Source organism: Nycticebus coucang, chromosome 10, assembly GCF_027406575.1.
Source record: "Nycticebus coucang isolate mNycCou1 chromosome 10, mNycCou1.pri, whole genome shotgun sequence".
NCBI classification, from domain to species: Eukaryota; Metazoa; Chordata; class Mammalia; order Primates; family Lorisidae; genus Nycticebus; species Nycticebus coucang.
Genome location: NC_069789.1, coordinates 13,801,467 through 13,827,753, shown reverse-complemented (window position 1 = coordinate 13,827,753; position 26,287 = coordinate 13,801,467). Strand labels below are relative to the sequence as shown.

Below are 26,287 nucleotides of genomic sequence, written 5' to 3'. Positions count from 1 at the left end.
TTAAGAAATGACTCCATTTCTCTGGTTTTAAATACACCAACAATAATTTGAAGTTACTTTCAAACCGTTTGAAGACATTTGGAATTAAGCCTCCAGACAGCACAAGCTTGATCTTCAAGAGCATGTTAAGTGTGGAACTGTGTTGGAATTTGTCTGGAAAGTGGGTGACGTCTAGTTTTGGAGTTAAGCATCTTGAGAGTTAGGACCTATCATGCTCAAAATGTACCAATTACAAACACTGTAGCTTTAGACCATCAGAACCTGTGCCCTCTACCTTCAGAATTTGCTTTCTTACCCATGGCATTGCATTTCTTCTCAAACAATGGGAGAAATTTCTATTATTGTATTAATCTTTGAAGACAGGATTTTTTTTTTTAAACTGCACACACACATATACACACAAAAAAGAGGGAGGGGGGAGGGAACCCTGGAGTTAAATATCTGAGCTTAACTGCCCTAGTGTTAGGTGGTGAAGTTCTCTATAGAAAATATTCCTTTTCAACTTTTGGAGGATTCTATTATGCAAGAATATTTTGAAATGACCTAGATAACAACTGCTCTTTTTTAGGTTTCAGGAAGGCATTCCAAACATTTTACACATTGTTGACTCTAGAAAAATGCTTGACATTTTACCTTACACTGAAAGAAAGAAAAAGCAGAGATATAAGCAGGAAGGTGAGAATTTCTGTAGATTTGTCTCTGTAAAATGCAATTACTGCTACATAGGAGACCATGGCTGAGTCACAGGAGATGGGTGTCAGTTAGCTGCTAAAAACTATGTTAGCATTCTTCTTAGTAAAGTATCACGAGAATGGAGAAGCAGGAATCCAAAGTACTCAATACTAATATGAAGCCAGTGGATGATCCAATACATGCCCACATAAAAGAAACTCAAATCAGTTCAAGGTGGGGAGCGAAGGATGAAAGGAGCAGGCAGAGGACAGGAGGAAGGGGGCTGGGGGTGCTCCCACTTAAGGGGCACAATGTCAGGGTTTATGGCCCAGCTCTTGGGGCCAGGACACAAATATAAGAAGGACTCTACCTAGCAAAGGCAAACATTATAACCCAATTCTTTGTACCCTCAAATTAACCTGAAACAATAATAAAAATAATTAAAATTAGGGCAGTGCCTGTGGCTCAAGGAGTAGGGTGCCCGTCCCATATGCCGGAGGTGGCGGGTTCAAACCCAGCCCCAGCCAAAAACCAAAAAAAAATATATAATAATAAAAATAAAAATAATTAAAATTAACAAACAATAAGCCCTTAGTTTTCTACAAAGTCACTATTTTCTTTAAACCAAAGCCGAGGAGCATACATCTCCTACGGAAAGCTGGAAATCAGGAAGAACATATGCATATCTCACTCTTCATTATCTGTTTCTTATTTTAGAGATTTTAGTACAAGACAATTTTGAGAGTTAATGTTTTTCTCCAAAAGAAGTTTCAGAAGTTATGAGGTATGCATGTTGTGACTTATAAGTCACCTTAGACTCATCGTTAGAAAATGCTATCCTTTCACGTTAAGCTTTTTTTCTTTCTTCTTCAGCACCAGATTCTTTGAAAGTAATCAGACATTCAAATTTCGTTTTGTTTTTTTTTTTTTTTTGTAGAAACAGAGTCTCACTTTATCACCCTCGGTAGAGTGCCATGGCATCACACAGCTCACAGCAACCTCCAGCTCCTGGGCTTAAGGGATTCTTTTGCCTCAGCCTCCCGAGTAGCCGGGACTACAGGCCCCCGCCACAACGCCCAGCTATTTTTTGGTTTGCAGTTCAGCTGGGGCCGGGGTTTGAACCCGCCACCCTCGGTATATGGGGCCGGCGCCCTACCAACTGAGCCACAGGCGCCGCCCCAAATTTCTGTTTTTAAGAAAGCATTTTTTTTCTTTCCATAGATTAACAAATTAACTTGAAAAATGAATGAATACCTGAATCTAACATTTCTTCATTTCGTCAGAGACAAAACTAGTTTGTGACCTAACTTTAAGGAAATTCAGTCCTGACAATCTGTAATAATGAATAATTGAGGAATGACAGAATTCTTGAATTCCATATCGAAGACAACTTAAAGATTTTATATATGTGTTATTGAGATGAGGGTCATCATTACATAGAGTTTGCTCACATATTGGGGACAAGGAGTAGAAAATAAAGTAAAAGTTTTCAAATATTTCAAACATGGCCCTTAATGAAACTCTCATATTAAAACACTCAAATCCAGAAAACATTCCCAAACTTTATTTTTTAATTATTCTTTGTTGTTGTTGTAGTTGTCATTGTTGTCTAGCAAGCCACGGCTGAATTTGAACCCACCAGCTCCAGTGTGTGTGGCTGGCGCTCTAGCTGCTGAGCCACAGGCACCAAGCCAATATTCCTAAACTTTAAAATGAAAAAATTCCCATCTTTTACCCAAAGGACATTTGTGCTAGATGTGCTAGAATGTTTATTGCAGCTCAAGTCACAATCTTCAAGATGTGGGAGGAACCCAATTACCCATCAACCCATGAATGGATTAACAAACTGTGGAATATGTATGCCATGGAGCATTATTCAGCTATAAAAAAGATGGAGACTTTACAAGTTTTGTGTTTACCTGGATGGAGTTGAAACACTTTTCTTTTTTTAGTTAAGTATCACAAGAATGGAAAAGCAAGTATGCAGTGTACTCAATACTCACATGAAACCAATATATAAACAACTACATGCCCACATGAAAGAAAAACACCAGAATAGTCTAGCAAGGGAGAGAGGGGAGGGGAGGAGAGGGGGTGATTGGTGGGATCTCACCTCCTGTGCACCATGTAAGGGTGTTCAACACGCCCCCACCTGGGCGAAGGGCTCAACTACAACTTGAACTTTACCTTAGAAATGAAAGCAATGTAACCTAAACACCATTTGTACTTTCATATTAATCTGAAATTCAAAAAACATTCACCTTCTTTGTTCTTTTCTAGATCAGTTAAGAGCATTTTACAGTGACCTAATAGCTGACAGATATAATAAAGATAGAACTATAGAATATCTCAACTGTCACCTTCTCAGGAGCACGTTGGTGACTTGAGGGCCACCCATGTACCAACCTGAGCATCTTCAAATGTATATCGTCCAGGTTCCTTCACATTCTGTGTGGTTTTGTCATAACTCTTAGAATCCAAGTTTATGGCACTGGGAGCTCCGGGCGCCAGAAATTCTTGCCATATTTCCTGAACTCGGGAGGGCACTTCTTTAATTGGCCTTTTCTTCAGGTCCTCCACTGCCAGCCAGAATCTACACAAGATGTAACACCAAGTGGTTACTCAGAGGGCTCATAATATGAAAAGTCTTATGATACTCACGGAGGATACAGTTCATCAGGACGCCTAAAGCAATCTCACTTTCTCTGTCGCGTTCCAAAATCAACTTGCACTAATTTTTTCCCCATTAATTGTTTTCAAAGGTATAAAATTCTTCACAAGAGTTTATTAAAAATAACCTCTTTTAAGTGTTTGTTGTTAAAAGTAGAACTACCAGGACCCCGTATAACTTTACTTTCATGAAAGAAAAGTAACATTACACAATCATTTATTAGAAAGGAACAGGAGTGTGAAGGGCACTAAGGGGGTAGGACAGACAGCCCCCGATGGGGATGATAAGGTTATGGATGAAACTGGGCTCTTTGATCTCTTTTCCATTTGAACGATGAAAGTTAATATGGAGTTTTTTCTGCTCTATTTGGTGAGAGAATCACCGAGAAGCATTACTGGAGTTAAAAGAAGCCTGGACTCAAGATCAGAAAATGCTCTGGCTGGAAAAATCAGAACAATGCTAACTAATTTTTAGCTACCCCGTTTCCCCGAAAATAAGACAGTGTCTTATTTTAAGGTGTGCTCCCAAAGATGCGCTAGGTCTTATTTTCAGGGGACGTCTTATCTTTCCTGTAAGTAGGTCTTATTTTCGGGAAAACGGGGTAGTTAATTGAGAGAGTTAAGGAATGAGTGAAGCAGCACTTATTTACACTTCCATGTACATGGGCTAAAATAGGTCTATTTTTCATATATACAATGATTTGAAAGGCTTAAACACCCAAAAGCATTGTAGTAACTTAGACACCACGGGAAAGTGAATACTGTCTTACTTCTGACTATATACATCCATATAGAATACATACACTGAGGGAACAGGGGAGCATGTTTTGGTTGATAATAGCAAATAGTAAAATCAAGTGACAAGGGGCCTCACTGTATGGATGGGTTACTCTTGAAATTTTGCTCTAAGTTATATCGTTTTGGTTAGATCTAGACATAATATCATATCAAATATCATCATTTGTTAATATAAAAAAAATCATACTTGAAGAAGGCACTGCTGGGCCTCTGCTATCCTCCACAGGCCCTGTCAGTGCTCTAATACTCAACACACAGTCAAGAAATAGACAGAAAACTACAGAGCGAGAGGAAACTTCAGACCATAGTGTCTTAAAAGAGGCCCAGGCGAGAAGCAGCACCTTTGCAACTAGTAACTTTTAACTTGCGTGTTAACAATTAATAAGAGGTCAGAAGTCAGTAAGGAAGCCCTGGAGCTAGAATTAGAATATCAAATACTTCTCCGTCTAGTTTTCATTCCCAGATTTCGTTTTCCTATAGCTATGTGAAACAGATAATCCAATCTGGACAATGTTTAAATAGGAAACTACTATTATGACTTCTAGAAAGGAAGGCCCCTAGAATGTTCCATTTCCCTTTAACACATAGGTTTGGACACTGCACTCTAATTGGACTTCACGTGCTATCTGAGGGAGCCTGTGCGGTGTGATACATGCTCATTCAAGTTCATGTAGCACTCTTTGAACACATCCATCAATAGAGTGTCCCTGTCCTTGATCTTGTGCAAGGTGTTTATCTTTCCCCAGGCATACTCTGATTATCTATACAGTGAGGCAATAACACATTTCATATTTGTTGCGACGGTTACATGTATGATAATCAGAAATAATGAACACAAAATATAGCATGGCATACGTATTGAATTACCGGCTATAAAATATATTCTGTGTATAACAGATGTTGAAAATGATATCCACATTTATTTTCTTTCTATCATTTATCCATTTATCTATACTTATAAGGAAACCTATGATAGGCAGGTAGCAAATAAGAAATATAGTACGTATGTGTGAGTGTATACACACATAAGAAATGTCTGATGTTTTTAATACATAATTACTTCATAGGGAGACTAGTATGGCATAGAATTATTAAGATAAGAAATGGGTTGAGAGGGTGATGAGGGCTCAGGTCTCAGGAGCTCGAGAGAACTGGAGCTGCCAGCCCTAACTGCAGTCAGCACCTTTGAAGACCCGCCTCTGATAAGAAGTCACTCTGTTATCAGAAGTAGGCTGTGCTCATTTTCTATGGCTGTGTAAGAAATCGTCCCCAAAGTGCACAAAAATTAATTAATTAATTAATTAAGTATCACATTAAAAAAAAAAGGAAATGGTTTGAATGCAGAAGTCGGCAATGATTCAATACATACATGAACCAGAGAATGCACATGCTTTCCAGTTTGCCCAAGAGCTTCTCCTCTCTACTGTGTGGCCTGGTTATGACCTTCTCACCTTCCCGTTCTCAGCTAGAGGTCATTTCCCTTAGTAAGCTTTTGCTGATCTGGTCTGGCTTAGGCAGCCCTTTGTATTTCTCTTATCTAAACATCCAGGATTGTGTGTTGCGCTTTGTTTTCTTCTCTGTATCTGCCGGTGGAGTGTCATTTTAATGAAACAGGAGTCATTTTAATTTGTGTAAGTGATGCCTGCTTATTACTTGTGTATTTTCTCATTGTGATACTCATTATGTCAGCATCTTTTCTAGAACTTAGGGACTGAGAGGAAAATCTACCTGCATGTCCATTAAAACACATAAACTATTCTTTATCTCTGTTTTGTCTTTTATAGTTTGGCATCCTTGCCCTCAGTCATGGATGGTATGACCTCAATGTTGAAAACATCTTTTGGTAGGCTTAGTAGAGACCTTTAGCAGCTAAAGCCTTGGCAGAAGTCGTCAGGATGAGTGCCCAGGCCCAGGCACTTGAAAGAGAGTAGGAAACAGCATTGCCACTTTCCATGACAGGCACACGTAGAGAACTGAACTCTGCCAGGTACATCTGTGGTCAGCTTGGTCATCCAGGAGATATCTGTGGATGTCCTACATATTTCTGAACGGTTTGGAATTAGTATCTATTAAATCTCCCAAAAAGAATGTGCCAAGGCTTGGTGCCACTTCTTTCCAATGAAAATAAATGAATGCTGAGACCTTTCTGTAAATGAATTTTACAGGACTGTGTGAGTCATGGAAAAGTAAAAATAGGACATCAGATTTCAAAAGAAGAATGAATGAAAGAGCTCCTGGAAAAAGTTTTACGTTGTGGGAAGTCATCACTTTAATAACTTCAATGATCTTAAATAGACCTATTAAAATCCACTGTAACATCTCATATTTAAAAGTGCAATTTCTAGGTGCCCCGTAAGTTAGTAAATTTCAGAAATATATAAGAACTATGTTTACACCAGACGAGCAGAACGGGTGTCTCTGCTCCACAAACACCTCAGTGTGGTGCTACTTTCAAGTGCCCTGTGTCTGGGTTTAAATGAGAAAATAAATGAGGTGCCCCAGTAGTTTTGTCTGGTTCTGTCTCTTCTTCTCCACTGTCCTTAAGAAGTAATGTGTAAAAAAGACCAATGGTGACAAACATGTGATATTTTAAATTAACTTCATGGATATCATAGGGCATTTTCCATTTTACCAAACATTAGTCTAAAATACTATACTTTATTATGGAGTCCATTTCAAAAGCACCGAATTTATAGAGTTAAAAGATCCAGTGACCATGTAAAAATAAATGGATTAATAGTATAAGTTAAAAGCCTTTGCCGCAGTTATTATTTTCCTTTCATCAGATGGCAGAAATTCAATGAGTTCTTATCATCTTCATGATATTGGAGGGAGAATAACTATTGGTCTATTAAGTGAAAAATAACCAGATTACAGTATAAGATTCAAGCATTAGGTCTTACCTTAAATTTTCTGAGCTGAATTCAGATTCTAGAAATTTGAGGAACTGTTCTCTTCCAACTGGGTCTTTCAATGCCTCATCCATGCCAAAACCCCATCGTTTTACCCTTTGCTGGCTTGGTTCTTTGCTGTAGGAGATTTAAAAAAAGCCAAATATATTTCTTTCATTAGAATTCCTATCCTGTGTTATTATAGCTCCCCTCAAAATCATGTATGACTCAAAGTTTCTGTCTTTAACCTATATTTCAGAAAAATGATATATCTAAACAATGTATCTCTCACTAATGGCTCTACATGAAATCAGTGAGGCATAAGTTAGGTATTGTTGCTACAGTTTAACATTTATTGAGTATGAGGTGCTAAGTGATAACGGGCAGAGATGTAGACAATCCGACCCCAGTGCTGCCTTCTTAACCACTACATGATACGGTCTGATGGAGGTACTTTGTACTAGAGAAAATGCGTTAGTGACCAAAGTCTTCCATCCTAATTTATGACTCTGGTGTCAAATACATATGTGGCCCAATCCTGAGTTAAGACATTTGCGATCTGGCTTCCTCATCTATAAAATCTTTAATTAGTAAACAAAGAGTTCTCAAATGTTTAAGATCCATGGTTGGATGAAAAGAGACAGTCTGTAAATGTGATTTGGAAAAGAGCTTAGTGCAGTAGTCCTCATTGTAAAATGATGGGCAATGACCATTTTATGACTATATTCGTATTGATGACATAATTCTTCCTCTATCTGCAGCTCATGAAAGAAACCAGGGAACCCTAAATTGTGCTTTGGTTTTCTCAAGAAGTCAGTCTCTTCTCAGTTTTTCTTAAAGTGTTTATGGTAAATTCATTTTGTTTTAAAACTGGATTTATTAAAGAATACTTGCATCAAGCTTAAGGATGTGCAGCCTTAGCCTTCATTTTGCTTGAGTATGTGAAACTGTAGATATGTGGATATTCAAGGAAGCTAATAGCAATGAGCTAAATTTCAAGAACTAATAGCCCCGACTCTGACTAATCCATTTTCAAGTTCTCATACCTCTAATTTTGGGGCAGTCTATGTAAATCTTAAGACAAATGCCATGTCCCATGTTCACAAACCATTGTCTAGAACAAGAATGCTCTATCGCGGCCACTGTAGACAGAGTAGAATTACCCTTAAAATTAACAAGCTATGGTATTCTTCTTACTTTACTCAAATCCTGAAACAAAAGGTCAATTTGAAAGGAAGATAAAATACCACTTACCTTGCTTCAAGTTCCCAAAAAGTAGTATCATCGGACAGCCATGGGTTAGAAGGGTCAGGTGGTACAAGAAATGGGTCATATTCTACATACTGTTCTGTATAACTGAGTAGACTAAGGAGAAAAAAGAGAAAAACAAAGGGCAACATGTTCAATTTCCTTAGTATCTGACTAGGGCTGCACTCTGTCCAAGGTAAGGGACACAATATAAAAATGTCTGACCAAGGAATCCTTTCCCACTTCAGAATGACATCCAATGGCAATTTTCACATCTTAATAACCCACGTGCAAGATCATCTGTGCTTTTCAGTGACGTATAGCTAAGGATTCCCCATCTCTCTGTGCTTAAGCCATGGAGTCAATATCCCTGTGTTAGAATAAGGCAGTATGGAAGCGGTCAGGGAGTAAAGGGAAGTTCCAAGCCTACCCAGAGCAGATCCAATTTTGGCCAACTTGGAGAAGGGATTAAAAAGGAATGGTTGTCACAAATCTTTATAGGAATGAGATAAAAGGAGAACCACTGGCGATTTTCTTTTTTTAAAGTCTGTATTTAAATTTCTTTTTTTTAAGGGAGAAGGAAAAGAAGAACCTGGAGATGTAGGATTTAACAATGTCCAAAAGCGAAGAATAGATTTAAAGAAGAAAAAGAAAATTTCTAAATCTGAGTTTTCTTCAAATTCTGAAGTCACGCAGTAAGAGCCGATTGTGAATGTTAAAATGGGTTTACAGAGAGCCTCCATGTTGCCAAAGGTAACCGGTGAATTGAAGGTTTTAGTTCTTTCAGCAAGAGTGAAAAAATTCAACTCTATGGAACTATCCTCTGAATCTGATTCTCAGTTGCATAAGGATTGGACTTCCAGGCATTTAAGACAATAATGATCATCTTGGTACTTAAACTACAGTAAGTTTTTAAAGTTTTATATATACAAAGAAAAACATAATTACATTATTTATATGATTACAATTATTTATCTCAGTTCCCCTCCCAGTAGTTCTCTTATCATTTTTTTTTTGTAATATGAAATTTTTCAGTTTATATGGGTATCTCGAAATACTCACCTATCGGCCACTTTTGACATTTTTAACCGATGTCTATCTAACTGTATTTGCCAATATTTTATCTGAAAAGAGAGAGGGTTAGAGAAGTAGGTACATAAGTAATTATATTCTCACAATTTTGATGTCTAAATTCTGCAATTCTGAACAAGAGTATATTCTAAGTTAGTGAAATTTTGAAGCTGGTTAAAGAAGAATCAAGGCAAGGGGTTCTTAAAAGAGTTAGCCATAAAAATGTACGAAGGTAAAGTAACTGATAATACTTCAGAACAGGAATGCGTTTGAACATTCTGCCTACTTTAGCAAAATGTAACTTTATTTTAAAAGTGTTACAAAGATTTGAAACATTTATTCACAGTCAAAACCTAAATCCAGACTCAAATATACTTATTATTTGTTACTATAATTTCAAAACAAATCCTGTCTTCTAATACAAAGGAAGTATCAATGATATGTGTTTTGACAATAATTTTATCAGTAATTCCTGAAAAATGATGGCATTGATGTCATCACACAGAAAAGTTTTAGAACTCTCTGTATTAGTTTCCCTTCATGGTGATTATAAATACACTAGAAAAGTATACATTTCACTCTTGATAAATCATATTAGCATAAAATATTAGGAGGAAAAAGCCAAAAGGGAGAAAAAAATTATTAATCCATCAAGGGATTTAACTATCATTTGATATAAGAGAAACTGGAATTTGCTTTGAAGTATTACTAGGAACCAAAACCATTGCTCAATTGCTGAAAAAAAAAAAGAATTATACATCATGACTGTACGCCAGTGTTGATAAGGAAAAACTTCAAGAGATGTAAAGAAATCAGCACTGTAAAAAACTAGAACAGGTAGGGCGGTGCCTGTGGCTCAAGGAGAAGGGCGCCAGTCCCATATGCCGGAGGTGGCAGGTTCAAACCTAGCCCCGGCCAAAAAAAAAAAAAAACTAGAACAGGTAATGTCACACGATTGGAGAAGGGAAATGTGTGATTCAATGCTTCTAATCTTTGTTCCTCTCAGACTTTAAGACAGAATTCTGGAGTAAAAAAATAACTACTGATGATGGAGTCACATATAAATTAGTGCATGTAATTTTAAAAAACTGCTTAGAGAAAAAAGGATTTGGGTAAATAAAGAGTGAAGAGTCTTGAAAACCATTGCCATATTTTGATACATTTTTCCAGTAACCACATGTCTTAAAATTAGATAATTTCATTATTTTTAACATCAGATTCTCTAGATGAAATAACGGACCATACAACCTTTTAAAATATCCACTACCACCATTCCCTATCTGTGTCTCTGCTGCTCTGTAAACCTCCCACAGCTCATCTTGTATCATCCTGTAGGTTGACTCACCTGTTGATGTAGCTCATCTTCCGTTGGAGGTTTAGTTTCTGGTGTGGGTGTGTGGGTAGGACTGTGACTCCTAATATCATTTTGTAAACCATAGACAGACTATATGAAAATAAAAAAAATAAACATTTTTAGGACAAAATACCATTTATAATCACAGCCTTCCTAAGCAATAATTTTAAGAGCTTATTTGATTAAGCTTCTTACTAAAATTTCAAAGGGCACTGTTATCATAAAGTATTATATGCATGTAAAATAGAAGCACAACTCTGATAAATAGGTGGTTAGATTATTAACTTTGACAGAATAATTTATTACATGTAGAGAATGTGGTGAATGTAATCAAATTTGGAAGTAGGGTGAAGATACTAAGTTGGAGAATAGCAGCACTAAATAGCCTTTAATAAACAGATTTCAGAAAAAAATAGGAGTGGAAATGGAATACAACAGAAATTTAATAATCCAAAAGAAGATTTAAAAATAACATAGTTTTTACATAGGAGTGAAATGGAGTACTAAAGAGGTTGATGAGGTTAAGAATTTTATTACTGATTTTATTCCTGGGGGGTGTAATCAAAGACACCCCAGCCGTCCCCTATGTCAGTACTGGGTTAGTTACTCCACAATGGCCTGGGCATTGGGTGTCATTTGTAAACTTCAGTGACCCCAAAGGCTGCACATATCTTTAGAATTCTTTTCTTGTTTTAAATCTTTGGACTTAATGATGCCCCCAGTACTTCTTTCTTCATTCATCAAAAGGTCAAACCTACTATTTAGGAAGACTCTTTTGAGAAAGACCCTTTTGAGAAATTTATATTACACAGTAGTATAAAGATAGATTAAGTGACTAAAGCTATCAAAAAAAATCTATTGCTAGCTGAGGATGAGACATCCCACATATCAACTGAAGGAAGATGCCAAATCGTTTCTTCTTTACTATCAAAGTATTATTCCTTTAAAATAAAGAATTTAATGCATGCAATTGAGCACTTTTTCTCTGACATGAGGATGAAGGATGAGCGCATAACAAAACTACACTAGACCTGAAAAATTAAAGCTATCAGATACAGCTTGCAAAGAAACTATTAATACTATTCAATACTAGAAGAGTATGGATTGAGATGATACCAGAGTCCACCTTGTCGGTATCACTAAATTCAATGATCTGCTTGTACTTGGACCCTATATCCTCTTTACATTGTCTCTTGGCTTTAAATCTGGATCCTTTAAACTTGGTTTTTTACTTGTGTGTTCCCATTATTTTGCTTTTAGCCTTTCTTAACGAATTTTGATTTGAGTTTCACCACCAAGATTAGCTCATTCCATACTATCTTGGGTAGGTCCCTACAATCCCCTCCAATTCCTACCATTTCAACACAAGAACTAGCATATAAATTCACTGTTAACAAAACTAAACTGAATGGCTTGGACCTGCTCTTTTCTTTCATTCATTTATTCATTCAAAATTTATTAAAAGCTTACTATATGCTGGATATAGTGTTAAGCATTATGGAAATATAAGTAAACAAAATAGATGCACTCTTCCTTTATGGGAACTCACAATCCTGCAGAGGGGTAACAAGCTAGTTATAAGATAATCACACAGATGAATATATGATTAAGATTGTGCTAAGTCTTATGAAGAAAAAAGAATAACAAGCATAGGGACTGGAGTACAAAGAGATTTAATTTACATTAAAGAAACAGAAATGGCCCAAATGAACTGATACTTTGGACATAAGCAAACAAAACAACCTTTTGAAGTCTGAAATAACCATTGAGGTTGATTTATTAAAAATTATGTGGTATATGTACACAATGGAATACTCTTCAGCTTTTAAAATACAAGACAATTCTGTCACTTTTGACAACACAAATAAATATCCTATAAGACATTATGTTAAGTTAAATAAACCAGGCAAAGAAAGACAAACACCATATGTTGTCTTACAAGTGAAATATTAAAATGTCAAAATCATGGAAGTGAAGAATAGGGTAGTGGTTACCAGAGGCTGAGGGGTGGATAATGGGAAAACAAAAATGTTGGCAAGTGGGTACAAAGTTCCAGTTATATAAGAGGAATAAGTTCTAGTGCACTAATGCCCAGCAAGGTAAACAGTGAATAATAATGTATGCACATTTCAATGTAGCTAAGCAAGAAGGTTTTAAATATTGTTGCCACAAAGAAATGATAAATGTTAGAGGTAAGGAATATTATGATTATTCTGATTTGTTCATTCCATGGTGTATGTGTGTATTGAATATATGCAATTATTGTATGTCAATTAAAAATTAAATAAAACTAAAAACAATTAGGCATGTGGAAATAGCACAAATGCCCACACCAACTCAGGAATGTATTAACAAGCTATGGTATATGTATACCATGGAATTCTATTCAGCCCCTAAAAAAAGATGGAGACTTTCCGTCTTCCATATCAACCTGATGGAAGTGGAAGACATTATTCTTAGTAGAGTTTCACAAGAATGGAGAAACAAGAATCCTATGTACTCAATTCTGATATGAGGACAATTAATGACCTAGTACATGGTGAGGGGTGGGGGATGGGGAAAGCAGAGACAGGGAAGAAGGGGGGGGTCACAGGATGTGGCACAACTTTTGGGGGTGGGACACAATTATAAGAGGGTCTTTATCAACTGTAATCACCGTAACCTAGTTCTTTGTACCCTCCATGAATCCTCAACAATAACAAAAAAAATTAGGCAAGTGAAAGATCACCAATTATATAATAGTTGTACTTTCCAGTGTTCGGCTTTTTTCTTCACATGTATCACATTAATTTTTAAAAAGGAAAAATAAAAAGAGTACAAAACTTGAGAGTATGAAACCATTCTTTTTACCTCAGTTTATTTAAATTTAAATTTTTAAAATAATAATCTATAGGTCATGTAAACAGTTCTTATAATAAAAAGCTGACAATCGTGATGCTAAGTTTCTGGGATAAGATTAAAAACAACTAAAAAGAAAGCTAGAAAAACACAGATGTTTGTGGTATTATAAAAGTTAAATGACCCTCAAGTTGTCTTCTTTCTCTACATTTCTATAACTATTTCAAGATGGTGCATTTCATGTGACGTCAGAAAGATCCTATATGAGACCCTACCCCAAGCCACTGGCAGTTGTTGCTTAAAATAGTTTTCTAGGAGCCTGGCTGCTACTGGCTCTGAAGTTACTGTAGAGTTTCCATTTTTTGTCTTACATAAAGTAACCATTGGAGCTCTCGCTTTCATCAATCTGAGTCCTACTCATTTCCTGGGGACCTTGATTCTAGGGTAAAATGAAAACAACCTCAAAATATAATGTCATATATAGGGCTTATTTCATGGACAAAGGAGATAAAGGATTGATGCTATTTTGGCAGGAAAGTTATGAAGATTATCTGCAATATGAAAGGCTTTTCATGTTTCAGCACAAAGATATGTACTCAAATGGTGGTGTACACATTGAAGTGACATATAGCAAGCAACAAGTAGGGCTTGAGAGGAAGAGAGGTGAAATCTTCATGTCGTGATATTTGCAACTAGGGGACTATCAAATTAATTAAATGGGATCCATTTACAATTTTAATAGCAAAATGAATTACTTAATCTAGATGCTTTGACTTGATTAACATGTCCTCTTCTTCCGCATGGTGTCTAGACAAGCACTTTCATGTATGGAGCCATCCTAAAGAATACTGAGCAGGATTTTCATTAAATGAAACAGATTTGACTTTCCACATAAATCTGTTCATATGGGATTTCTCTTCACATTTTATCAGGAAACTAATTCATAAATTGAAAATATAATTCCCTTTGTGATGGTATTAGGAGTTGGGGGCTTTGGAGAAGTGATTAGATCAAGAGGGTGGAGCCCTCTTGAAAGAGATTAGTGCCCTTATGAAAGAATCCAGAGGGAGTTTATTTGCCCTCTCCACCTTGTGAGGACACATCAAGAAAATCGTGTCTTTGAGAGGAAAACACAATCAAATTCAAGAAAAGGGGTGAGGGCGGTGCCTGTGGCTCAAAGGAGTAGGGCGCTGGCCCCATATGGCAGAGGTGATGGGTTCAAACCCAGCCCTAGCCAAAAAAATAAAAAAGAGGGGTGAGTTCAGCAAGTTCTCACCTAATAGGTACAATGTAGAGGTATATGGCACACTTCCTGCATGAAGGACTCCACTACAACTTGGACTTTATCTTACAAAGGAAAACAGTGCAACCTAATCATATGTACCCTGATATTAATCTCAACTTTAAAAAATTAAAAATCATAATTAAAAAAAGAAAGAAAATACTATCTTTGAAGCACAGAGAAAGCCCTCACCAGATATGGAATCTACTGGCACCTTGTTTTTGAACTTCCCATACTCCAGAACTGCTGTTAATTATAAATGACCTAGGCTAAGGTATTTTGTTACAGCAAACACATTGACTAAGACAGAGATTTTAAAATAGAAACTACAAAGTCCAAGAAGCTCTTCTGCCTTTCTGTGTGGGATTTGTCTAACTAGGACAGGTGTGGAAATATTCCTCTTTTTTTCTGGATTGCTCATTTCAACCAGAGAATAGTTTGTGAGCCCTGTGGAGAGAGCCAGCACAGAGAGATGCCGGGAAGAGAGCAGAGAGAGAACTTGAGAGAGTTTTGATGATGATCAAGGCCCCAGGCCCAGGAATGCCCTTGTCCAGAAATACATTTGTCTGCCTCCAAGGTTTCAGTTGTCTTCAGTCTAGCTTGAGCGGAATTTCTTCTGGTGCCTGAAACTTTACGGTACCCCCTACTTAAAACTTCCGTGTTGCTCCAAGATCTGAGTAGTTAAGTAACACATTGAATTTTAAAGGTACATATGGAAGTGAGGAAATGACCATCTTTTATGTATAAACAGCTATGACTACAATGGTATTAATAGCAGTAGAACTAGACACCCAATCATGTGTTTGCAAGTATTTCTCCCAGGACGTGCATGCACATTTGCTGTTGGTTAAAGCTTTTTGAACTATAAAAGTGCATCCCGTGCCAATGAAGGTGACAGAAGAAAAAGAAAACAAGACCAGAAACAGATGACTGATGTTTTGAAATCTGAGTGCTAAAGTGATGGGAGGTAACCTTAAGTGTGGGTGCGGTCACACATGTGCAGATGTGGTCGTCATTTTCCTCAGGTTTCCTGTTCTAGGACCCTGGAGCTATTGTGATCCAGCCTGTGACAGCAGATTGGTGTCTGCTTGGCTGGGCTACAGTGCCCAGATATGTGGATATTTCTGTGAGGGTTTTTATTGGGAGAAATTAGTATTTAAATCAGTGGACTTTTAGTAAAGTAGATTTCGCTCCATAATGTGGGCAGCCCCCATCCACCTGTTGAAGGCCTGACTAGAACAAAGGCTGACTTTCCCTGAGCAAGGGTTTGGCCTCTAGATTGCCTCTAGGCTTGAACTGCAACTCTTCCCTGGGTCTCCGGCCTCCTGGCCTTCCCAGTCAGATTTTTGACTCACCAGGGCTCTACAATCAGGCAAACCAACACCTTAAAATAAGTTTCTCTCTCTCTCTCTTTGGTTGTTTCCCTAAAGAACCACAGCTAATATGGTAAAAGTTTAAGGATTGGATTGAAGAACATCAGGCAGACAAGGCCCATTCAAATTTGTCTAGATTAAGCTAATTTCTTCCTGGCTATGCTGCATTATCATTCATTCATAGAGACTTGGGGGAACATGTTTGCAACCATTTCCTTGTATTTTAGTCAAGTATATTCAAATTTAAAAAGAGAGATTTGAAAATCGACTAATCCACCGGGCATAATGACACATGCCTGTAATCTTAGCCCTCTGGGAGGCTGAGGCAGGTGATCACCTGAGCTCAGGAGTATGATATCAGCCTAAGCAAAAGTGAGACTCCCATCTCTATTAAAAATAGAAAAAGTAGCTGGGCTTTGTGGCAGGCACCTGGTGTCCCAGCTACTCAGGAAGCTGAAGCAAGAGGATCACTTGAGTCCAGGAGTTTGAGGTTGCTGTGAGCTATGACGCCAAGGCCGTCTTACCCAGGGTGACAGAGTGAGACTCTATCTCAAAAAAAAAAAAAAAAAAGAAAAGAAAATTGATTAATCCTAGATTCTTAAAAATATCTTGAATCAGCCACACATGTAAACCTTCACATATCTGATAAATATGTTTGAAATTTAGTAATTAAATACAGCATCCCAAAATGAAATGTAAAGTAACTCTGATCTACATAGGGTAGATTTTCACTTTAGGGATTTACAGGATCCTTTTATTTATTTATTTGCAGTTTTTGGCTGTGGCTGGGTTTGAACCTGCCACCTCCGGCGTATGGGGCTGGTGCCCTACTCCTTTGAGCCATAGGGGCCGTCCCTTACAGGGTCCTTTATTCTTGCTATGATTACAATCACAAGAAATTATTACTGCTGACTCACAAAGAAATGAATAGCAGCTCTCCTTGCTAAGAACAGTAACTGTTTTCAAAATTGAACAGTATCCAGGGGTTTCATTCCTGACCAGCAGCAGTGTCTGACTAATGAGGCACCACACAGCTAAAAGAGGCTAAGGAGACGGTGATGATAGTGGAAGGTGAAGGGAACCTGAGGGGGGCGGGATCAGCTGGCCTCTGCCCTCTCCGCCTAGGGTTTGCAATGCCTTGGAGCCCACTGAGGGTGGCCAAACAGTTGGCTGCCTATTGTCAAGTTATTTGCTAAGAAAATGTTATGGCGATCTAGAATCACTTTTGAAGTCCTATTTAATTTCCCTTTCTAACACATTAGGGACTGAGTTGTGCCTTCTGCCATGTCCATATGTTAAAGCTCTAACCTTCACTCTGGTGTAATTGTATTTGGAGATGGAGGAGGAGATAAAAAAAAGGTCGCGTGAGGTCTTAGATTGGGACCCTAATATGATAGACCTGGGGTCTTGGTAAGAAGACACCAGAGGGGTCTCTTTCTCCCTCTGTCTATACTCACTCACCCAGGAGAGCAAGAAGGCTGCCACCTGCCAGCTAGGAAGAGACCCGTCCCTAGGATCTGAACATGCCAGCATCCTGACCTTGACCTCCTCGTCTCCAGAACTGTGAGATAATAAATTCCTATTGTTGTAAGCCACCCAATCTGTAGTCTTTTGTTAGGGCAACTCAAGCAGACTGCATAAAGCTTAACACAATCATATAATTATATAATTATAATCATTTAATCATATAATTATCCATATGTACAGATGTTCCCTCGTCTCCTTGTTCAATATCTACATCCTTATTAGACTATGAGTCGGGGAGCAGGGCCCTGCTTTTCTCATCTATCGTGGAAACATCTAAAGACCAGAACGTATCTGGCATACAGTAGAGACTTGCTTATTTTGCTGATTGAATGGAACATTCCAATTCCTGACCAAAATAAGAGCCAAAATATCAGTGGTGATAATTTTAAAAGACAAATCAGTATGTGGATTAGAGTACAATAACCTTCTATGTAAAATAGCATGGTCATTTTTGGAGGTTCTAGCAAATTCAACACTTTTCATGACAAGAAGCAGTGTTTATTAAAAGGTGAGCAGACCAGTTTAACTATGGAAACCCCGGGAATACCTGCAATGCGCTGTGGGTTTTTACAGAACTTCTGCTTTTCTCTGGTAGACGTTAGTGCTATACAGCTCTGCGGGGAGGCCTTGCTATTTGACTTTTACTGATTAGCAGGAAATTAGACCTTTGCACTTGCTCTCAAGGCCTCCATTTCTTTACAGTATTTCACCTTCTGAGGCCTTACGGGTTTCCCATCATTAAACAGAGACTGATGGTCTGTGAAGAGCAAGACTGTCAACTAATGCTTTTCACATTTTCGAAAAGAAGGCAGCTGTGTGAGGCATGGACAAGATTATCTGTATTGAAGATGGTTGCAAAAAGAGCATGGAAATGATCCCTTTCTTACAGTTCAGTGCTATCTTGTTAACCCATATCTTTCCCTTCTGAATCAGAGCACATCTGAGCCGCTGTCTGTTGGGGGAAATATGATAGCAGGAAAGTATTTTGAAGAGTGACTCTTGACTATTCAGAAAGTGGAGAGAGGTGGCTTCATGCACTTTCTGGATTGCTGATCGCACTTTTGCTGCTTGCTCCACACCCCGAGCCCCCGGTGCACTCAGGACGTGCCGTGAGCAGAGGATGAAAGGGACTGAGAAGGGCTGGCCGCAAGGGAGACACAGCCATGGGCTTGCTTTGGTCTGGCTTTGCCTCCGTCCCTCTGAGAGTTCTCAGGGGCCAGAGCATTTGAGCACCGCGTGTGAATTGGATTTATGGTGCTTTGCAGATGATTTCTTTACCCTAACATCAAGGTAAACTGACTTAAAAGTAACAAAAGGTACTCGGACCACATGGAGGCCTTTGAACATGAAGCTATAATTTCTAGGGATGAGGAAAAAGACAACAGAAAATAGGACTAGCAAAAAGTGGTTAGTGTCTAATGGAGGGACAGAAAAGTCTGGAAAATACTATGACTGTACAAGGAGAATCTTGGGCCTTTGTGAGATACCCACAGCAGTCGAAGACCTGGGCCTTTGTGAGATACCCACAGGACTGGCCTGTGGGCTGTGTTCTCAGAGAGACTGCTACAGGCCAAGGGCATCAAGAATTTTTTTTATGTAATGAACAATGTCATCTACATGTTAATTAAAAAAAATGTAGCTGTTATTGCTGTGTGTTTTCAAAGGGTTGTTTAACATGTCACTGCGTTCAGAATAGCTTTTTCCCCTCTTAGGGACATAACAGACGCTGAACACACAGCTATTCTCTCACGATTGTGTCCCAAAATTCTGCCATGAAAACAGGGACTTTGTACTCTTTCTGTAATTAAACTCCTTTTAGATGTCCCCTTTTTCTCAGACTTTTCTCTAACAATGCCCTTTTCTCCTCAGCATCTCTTTCTCTCAGGCAATCTCCATCTTTCCCCCCTCATCTTCTGGGCTCTGATGAGACGTCCTTTCCCTGTGAGGCATCCTCAGCTTCCTTGTTCCTCTCCTATGAGACATGGTCAGTTTTACCCTCTCCCTTGGGGCCCCGTATGTTCAAGAGTCAGGATGAGGCTATTTCTTGAGGAGAGAAGGACGGCGGAAGACAAGGATGGGCAGGGAAGATTCTCCATGCAATGGGAGGAAAGTGTTTTTATGGCTGATATTGGTAAACAGTGCAACCCATTGCCAAGGTCAGCACAGCTCCTGGTTTTACCTTTCGCGTTTTGTGTGGGTTCCTCATTCTGGATGACTTCTTAATGTCCACTTCGGTAGTATTTACACATCCAGGCTGGAAATGGAAAAACAGGGAGAAAAAGGAATTTTTGAGAGTAAGGTTCCTGACCAGGACATCCATTAATGACTCGCTCTGCAGAGCCTGAGCAAATGCCGCAGTGACATAGGTCACTGGCGGTGCTTGCGAGGTGGCCACGGCAGTCGGCAGTCATACAACAACACATCACGCCCTTGAACTCCTCACATCTAAAGTCTTCAGATGCTGTTCTCAGATAACTCCTAGAAAAATAGGACAAAGAAACAGTTGGGCTTTGCAAGTGACAATGGGTGTTGGTATTTATAGCTGCTATCTCAACACACAGAGCAAAGGTGTCCACAGGCATGTGGGCCAATGCCCCCTGCCCGTATCTGCACCCAACCTCCCACACAGGGGGCCCTCTGTGTAAAATGTGGCACACTCATTACACAGCTGCTATCTTTTCCCAAGCTGGAAAACTAAAATGGCATTTAGTTGAGCCAGCTCAATTCCCAGAGTGAATTTTCTGACAGTGAAGTCCAGCAACTGAGAATATTTGTTTTCCGCAGACAGAATGTGCCACGGAGTTTTCGGCTAAAATGAGAGACATGAACACAGAAAATGGTGATCACTAGACCGAGCTTCTCTCCATAAGTTCCTGACTGTCCTTTTTACTTCCCTCAGGTAAGTGAAGCCTTTAAAACAGAGGAGTTGGAGGAAAAGTATGCGTTTTCTGACCACCTCAGGAATCTCAGCTTGCCATAATTATGTTCTGTTGTGCAGGAACAGATAGCTCTAAGCTTCTTTAGAACTTGTAGTAGGAGAGGAGAGGAAAGGAGAAGAGGAAGGGGAAGGTGAGGAAGGGGAAGCGGAGAGGAAAAGGAGCAGAGCAGGGAGGAGCGATGTGAATCAGGAAACAGAGAAGACAGGACTCAAAGCCACATTTTCCTCAAATCTAGAAAGGGACTTGGATATCACTCGTCTGTTACAAATGATTAGAAATTAATGATTCATACATTGCGTTTCCTTTACTTTCAAGCTGTTGGTACAGGATTTAGGGATCTCTGGTACGAGTCAAACACAGTGAGTTATATATCTCTGCTCAATTTTGTTTATTTCTTACCACAGACTGCAAGAAAATTAAAGCATGAGCAACTATGAATGTGGAAAAGTCTTGTGTGGAGTTGGGATGGGCGTGAGGAAGGACAAAAAACAAGGCTGACGTGATTAGAAGACTAAGCTACTCTCCACAACCCTGGCAAGGACATTCTCCTTAAAGAACCTTGTCCTGATAGCACAAGTATTGGGGCCAAGCTCCACCCTCACATTGTAATAAATAACGAAGTAAATGAGGAAATCAGTTTTTTATTTTTTCCACAAAGATCAGAAGCAGAATATATTCAGTATACACACACACACGGCATTACAAACATTAAATAAATTATAAGTTTGGTTTGTATATCTGTTTAGGAATAAAAATAGCTTCTTTGGCACGGTGGTCAGCCTAGCAGTGTCGAGGAAGGAGGAGCACCCAGCTGAGTGGAGTTAACTGATTGGGTGACGCTGAGCAAGGCACTTAAAGTCTCCCAACATCTGGCTGCTCAATATCTGATATTCTGATTTAATTTTTCTATGATCGATCTAGGCATTCTGCTTTTCTAAAGATCCCCAGTGACTTTAATATGCAGCCAGAGTTCAGTGCTACAGGGATAATGCTTTGAAAGTATGAAAGGATTATGTTTTCATTTCTATTCAATTTCTGGTTCTTTGCAGCCTTCCCTCCCTGAGCCAGAGCCATTAGGGGAGGGAAGACATGAAAATTATTTAACCACCTTATCAATATATCAAAAGCTAAGCGTGGCAAGATAGGTCATGGTGATTTTCTTTGAAATGGTAAGGGGTGGGAATAATTAGGGTATGATAGCCAGGAAAGAGAAGGCACGTTTCTTCATGACATGGAAGAAAACGGAGATAAAGGTAAAATCCAGAGCTTAGCAGGTGCCTCATTTTTCTCCGCAGGGAAAGAAGCCCTAAGAAGAAGGAGTGACAGGGAGTGATAGAAAGTCCCAGACAAATGTGAGAGAACCTTTGGGGAGCTAGTTCCAGGCTCCCACAAGAAGCCCCACGTGATCATATCTAACACGATTCTTTAATATCAGATGGGCATTAGCAAGAAAAGTGTGCTGAAGACAATGCTTGCCAAGCTAACACACAGTGGGGAAGAATGTGTCACATGCTCCAGTAGTTCAGGGCACAGTGGTTCTGAGAATAGTAAGTGGATGGGTGCTTGAGGTTGGGAGAAAAGCCACTGTGTGCAGGGATTTCATGCTAGGAGCAGCTATCTGGAATGCCAACTCCAGCAGTGAGTGCCAGGTGAAAAGACCACTGTCACAGTGGTCCTGGGAGCAGCCCACACATGCCAGACTCTCTAAAACAAAAATTGACAAGGATCTGGAAGAAGTCCTGGGCGTATCTGGCCCTCATCCCTCACAAGATCATACAGACAAAACCTCTGATTTTGTGCATCCTTTCAAATGTCTGTTGGCTGGGAGCAAAACCCATGTGCCACATGTTCTAACTCACAAGTGAGAGTGAAACTGTGGGTGAACATGCGTGGTCACACAGAGTGACCTGATGGACAACGAAGACTCCGGGCTGGGGGGTGAGTGATAAAATACCTGTGTGGTACAACACTATTCAGGAGATGGGAACACTCAAGCCCAGACTTCAGCGCTGTACAATACACCCATGTGACGAAACTCCACTCGGACCCCCTAAATCTAGTGAAGCTAAAAAAAAAAAGTCTATACCCCAAACTCCTACCCAAAACCAATATTGAACAGTAGCAGAGAAAGGCCAAGGGAAACTAAAAGTATAATCACTTATCCTTGAGTGACCAAGTTATCTAATGTGACTTTACATTCTAGTCACGGAGCAGGCATATTGAAATCCATCCTTCAAATAGGATTCTGAGGAAAATAGACCAATCACAGAAAATACAGAAATGTATTTTCTTTCCACATCTGAAGAGTCTGAACTAATTGAACTCTAGAACCCCTTCTATAATCAGCTTTGTTCCTAATCAATTTTATTTCACACCAGGTGAGATAATTAACAATTGGCCCCGTGGTTAATTGTGTCAACCACTGAAGGAATGAAGTGGAAAGAGCTTTCTCCCCATAGGAATGTTTCTGACTGGCAGTCCCAAAGAGAATTAAATTTTTCATCCTCAAATTTCAAAGAAGGTGCTTTTTTAAATTTGATTAACGAACCATTAGCAGATATCTAAAATTCCCACTTGAGCCAATTATTAACACTGCTACTCAGCAAATTAATAAGAAAGCACTGAGTCTAAAAGCCAAGGTTATTAGAGACTGAACCATGAGTTGCGTTTTAGAACCCGGCTCCCATCCCAGGAAAATAAAATCTGCTAATGGTTAAAATAATAAGCTGCATCTGGGATGCTGTCTTTGTGGCCCTCCATCTTCCCGTCATTTCCAAAGAGCCTCTTGGGGCAGCTAATGGTTAACCAGATCTATGATATCTACATTAACTAGAAAATTCTTGACAATTGAAACAGCTTTGAAGCCCTAAGTCATCTGGTATACTTCTGGATAATTAAGGTCATGATCAGGGCTGATAACCCCCAAATAACTGCTTTCAGAAGTCACGCACTGCAGTTCATGTAATATGGCAATCATTTTTGAAAATACTTTTATTTATTCAAGAAATACTTCTATCTGCATAAGTGTTAGATCTTATGATAAATAGTGAGATGCAGAAATGAAGGCAAACTCCAAACCTTAATAACCTCTTAATTATTCAATAAGGACAAAAGACATAATAAGGGTCACAACACAGGAGGATAATGACTAGGTAGAAGTTGACTCAGAGCATGACACAACAACAGAACATTTCAGACATCCACTCTGGTTTTGTTTTTTTTTTTAATCTTTTGAGACAGAGTCTTACTCTGTCCCCTTGGGTAGAGTGCTGTGGTGTCCTGGCTCACAGCAACCTCAAGCTCTTGACTCAAGTGATCTTCTTGCCTCAACTTCCCAAGTAGCTGTGATGACAGATGCCCTCACAACACCCGGCTATTTTTTTCTATTTTTAGTAGAGATGGGGTCTCACTCTTTCTCAGGCTGGTCTCCAACACTTAAGCTCAAGAAATCCACGCGCCTCAGCCTCCCAAAGTTCTAGGACTATAGGCGTGAGCCACTCCAACTGGCTCAGACATCCACAGTCTGTTTGTTCTCCCCAATATGGCCAAGAAATATTTTTTTAATGTTGCTTTTAAGCAACTTTTTTTCCTTAATGAGATCATGTTATCATTGGTTATTTAAAAAAAAAAAAAAGGCATCTATGCTTCTGAAGTGTAGATAATATATACCACTAGCTGGCACCAGATTTACATAAAATGTTACACATACATTTATTTTCTGCAGAACTAAACATATCTTCCCAGTACGATATAAATAACATTACCATAACCAAGTGAGCACTTCATAAAAAATGTTGAAATGTGTATTATTTGATGGATACAGTATCAAGTGCATAGTATTGTTGGATTTAAGGAATAATAAAGTGCTATCTACACTGGCCTGGAAGAGAAACATGTTATTTCTACTGACTCAGAGGTGAATTTATTTTCAGCAGAACTAAGCTGGGTTGTAACATTATTATAATATTATTTATTAGGAAGTAGAATTTAATATTGTGCAACCAATTCCTGAAGTAGTGAAAGGAACAAATATATCATTGAAAAATATTACTATCTCAGTGTTCATGTGAGTATTGCCTTCAGCAGATGCAAAAGAGAAGCTGGAATTCTTGATGTAATTGCTGATATTTTATTGAAGAGCATCTAAATACCATTTGGTTCATTTCGAGGCTTAATATATTTTTGTTAGCTGCAGCAAAAGGCACACTTGTATTCAGGACACCTCAGGAAAACATGGCAAAGAACAACATGAGAGGTTAGAATAGAGAACAGCTCTCTGTGAGTTCAGTCACTGTAGGTGACGGGTAACTGGGCAAGTGAAGTCCTCAATGACATGTGATTGGAGGCTTAAGAATTAGTTGGCAAATAAAGTTGACAGTAAGAGATATGCATATCTTGGAAACTCTTTAAACACCATGATTCTGAGAAAAGTAGGGTTCCCCCTTATCGTCAGGGGATATGTTCTAAGACCTCAGTGGATACCTAAAACCTCCCGTAGTATCAAACCTATTTTACCTTATACATGTCTGACTATGGTAAAGTTTAGCTTATAAATCAGGCACAGGAAGAGATTGCTAACAAAAACTACTAACATAACAGAACAATTATAACAATTTGCCACCATTACCACACTGTTTCTTGGGACCATTATGAAGTAAATAAGGGTTACTTGAAGAAACACAAGCATTGCACTCTCACAACTCAGAGGGCTACTAAGGGACAATTTTTCAACTTTACTATGGATTTATCAGGGTATTAAATGCATTTTCAACATATGATATTTTTGGCTTTGTGGTGACTTTATTGGGAAGTAGACCTATTGTAATTTGAAATCTTTGTATACCACCATTGTTTCAAATAGAGGTAATGTAAGATTCGCATCTTTTGCAACACAGCACAAGTTTAAAAATTCAATGTATCATGAGCATTGAGGAACAATTAAAATGATCCCTTACCATTATATAAAGTGATTATAGATTTTTACAGTGTTAAGCCTTGGGATTTTTATTTTCAAGATCTAGTTCAAGCTTTTCTTTATGTTCTTAGCAGCTGTCAACTGATTCAGACTCTGATCCTTTCAAGCCTCCTGACTCATCCATTTACTAAGCTCTCCACACAAAATGAGGAAGTTGTTGGAGGAGATTACTCTGAAGTTCCTTCCAGTCCCCTGCCTCTATAGTATTTACTCATTTCATTCCTACTCTGTCTAATTTTTTGACTACAGATTCTTGACTATGTAATCCCACTTTGATGTGTGCTAAGAACAAACTCTGTGCACTCAAGAGGCAGAAGTTGGAGGAAGATGGCCCAGTCAGCTCAGAGCTGTGGAAAGCGGTCAGGTTAGGTAGAAAACGGGGGCCTGGGTAAGAAATTTGGTTTATTTCTAAACATCATGGAAGCCATTGTAGGGTTTTAAATAGGAGAGTAGCTTTGTATCGTTTATTTAAAGAAATGCACTCAGACCTATACCTGTCACAAAACTTAACTCAAAATGAATCATAGACCTAACTGTAAAAAGCTAACCTACAGAACTTTCAGAAAATAACAGAGAAGAAAATACAGGTTATCTTGAATTTGGTGATGACTTTTTAGAGAACACCAAAAATGCAATCCTTGAAAGAAAT

General features: G+C 38.7%; 1 protein-coding gene across 8 annotated transcripts in view; it reads right to left on the bottom strand.

Moving 5' to 3' along the window:
• RGS7 (regulator of G protein signaling 7) overlaps window positions 1–26,287 on the bottom strand; it is a 520,788-nt gene that overhangs the window by 26,566 nt on the left and 467,935 nt on the right. For all 8 annotated transcript variants that reach the window (XM_053607467.1, XM_053607468.1, XM_053607469.1 and 5 more), the window contains 6 exons: window positions 19,904–19,978; window positions 10,696–10,794; window positions 9,342–9,403; window positions 8,286–8,396; window positions 7,044–7,169; window positions 3,079–3,265 (listed from right to left, as the gene is read on the bottom strand). In XM_053607467.1, the coding sequence (XP_053463442.1) occupies window positions 3,079–3,265; window positions 7,044–7,169; window positions 8,286–8,396; window positions 9,342–9,403; window positions 10,696–10,794; window positions 19,904–19,978 (660 nt within the window). The remainder of the gene's footprint in view (window positions 1–3,078; window positions 3,266–7,043; window positions 7,170–8,285; window positions 8,397–9,341; window positions 9,404–10,695; window positions 10,795–19,903; window positions 19,979–26,287) is intronic.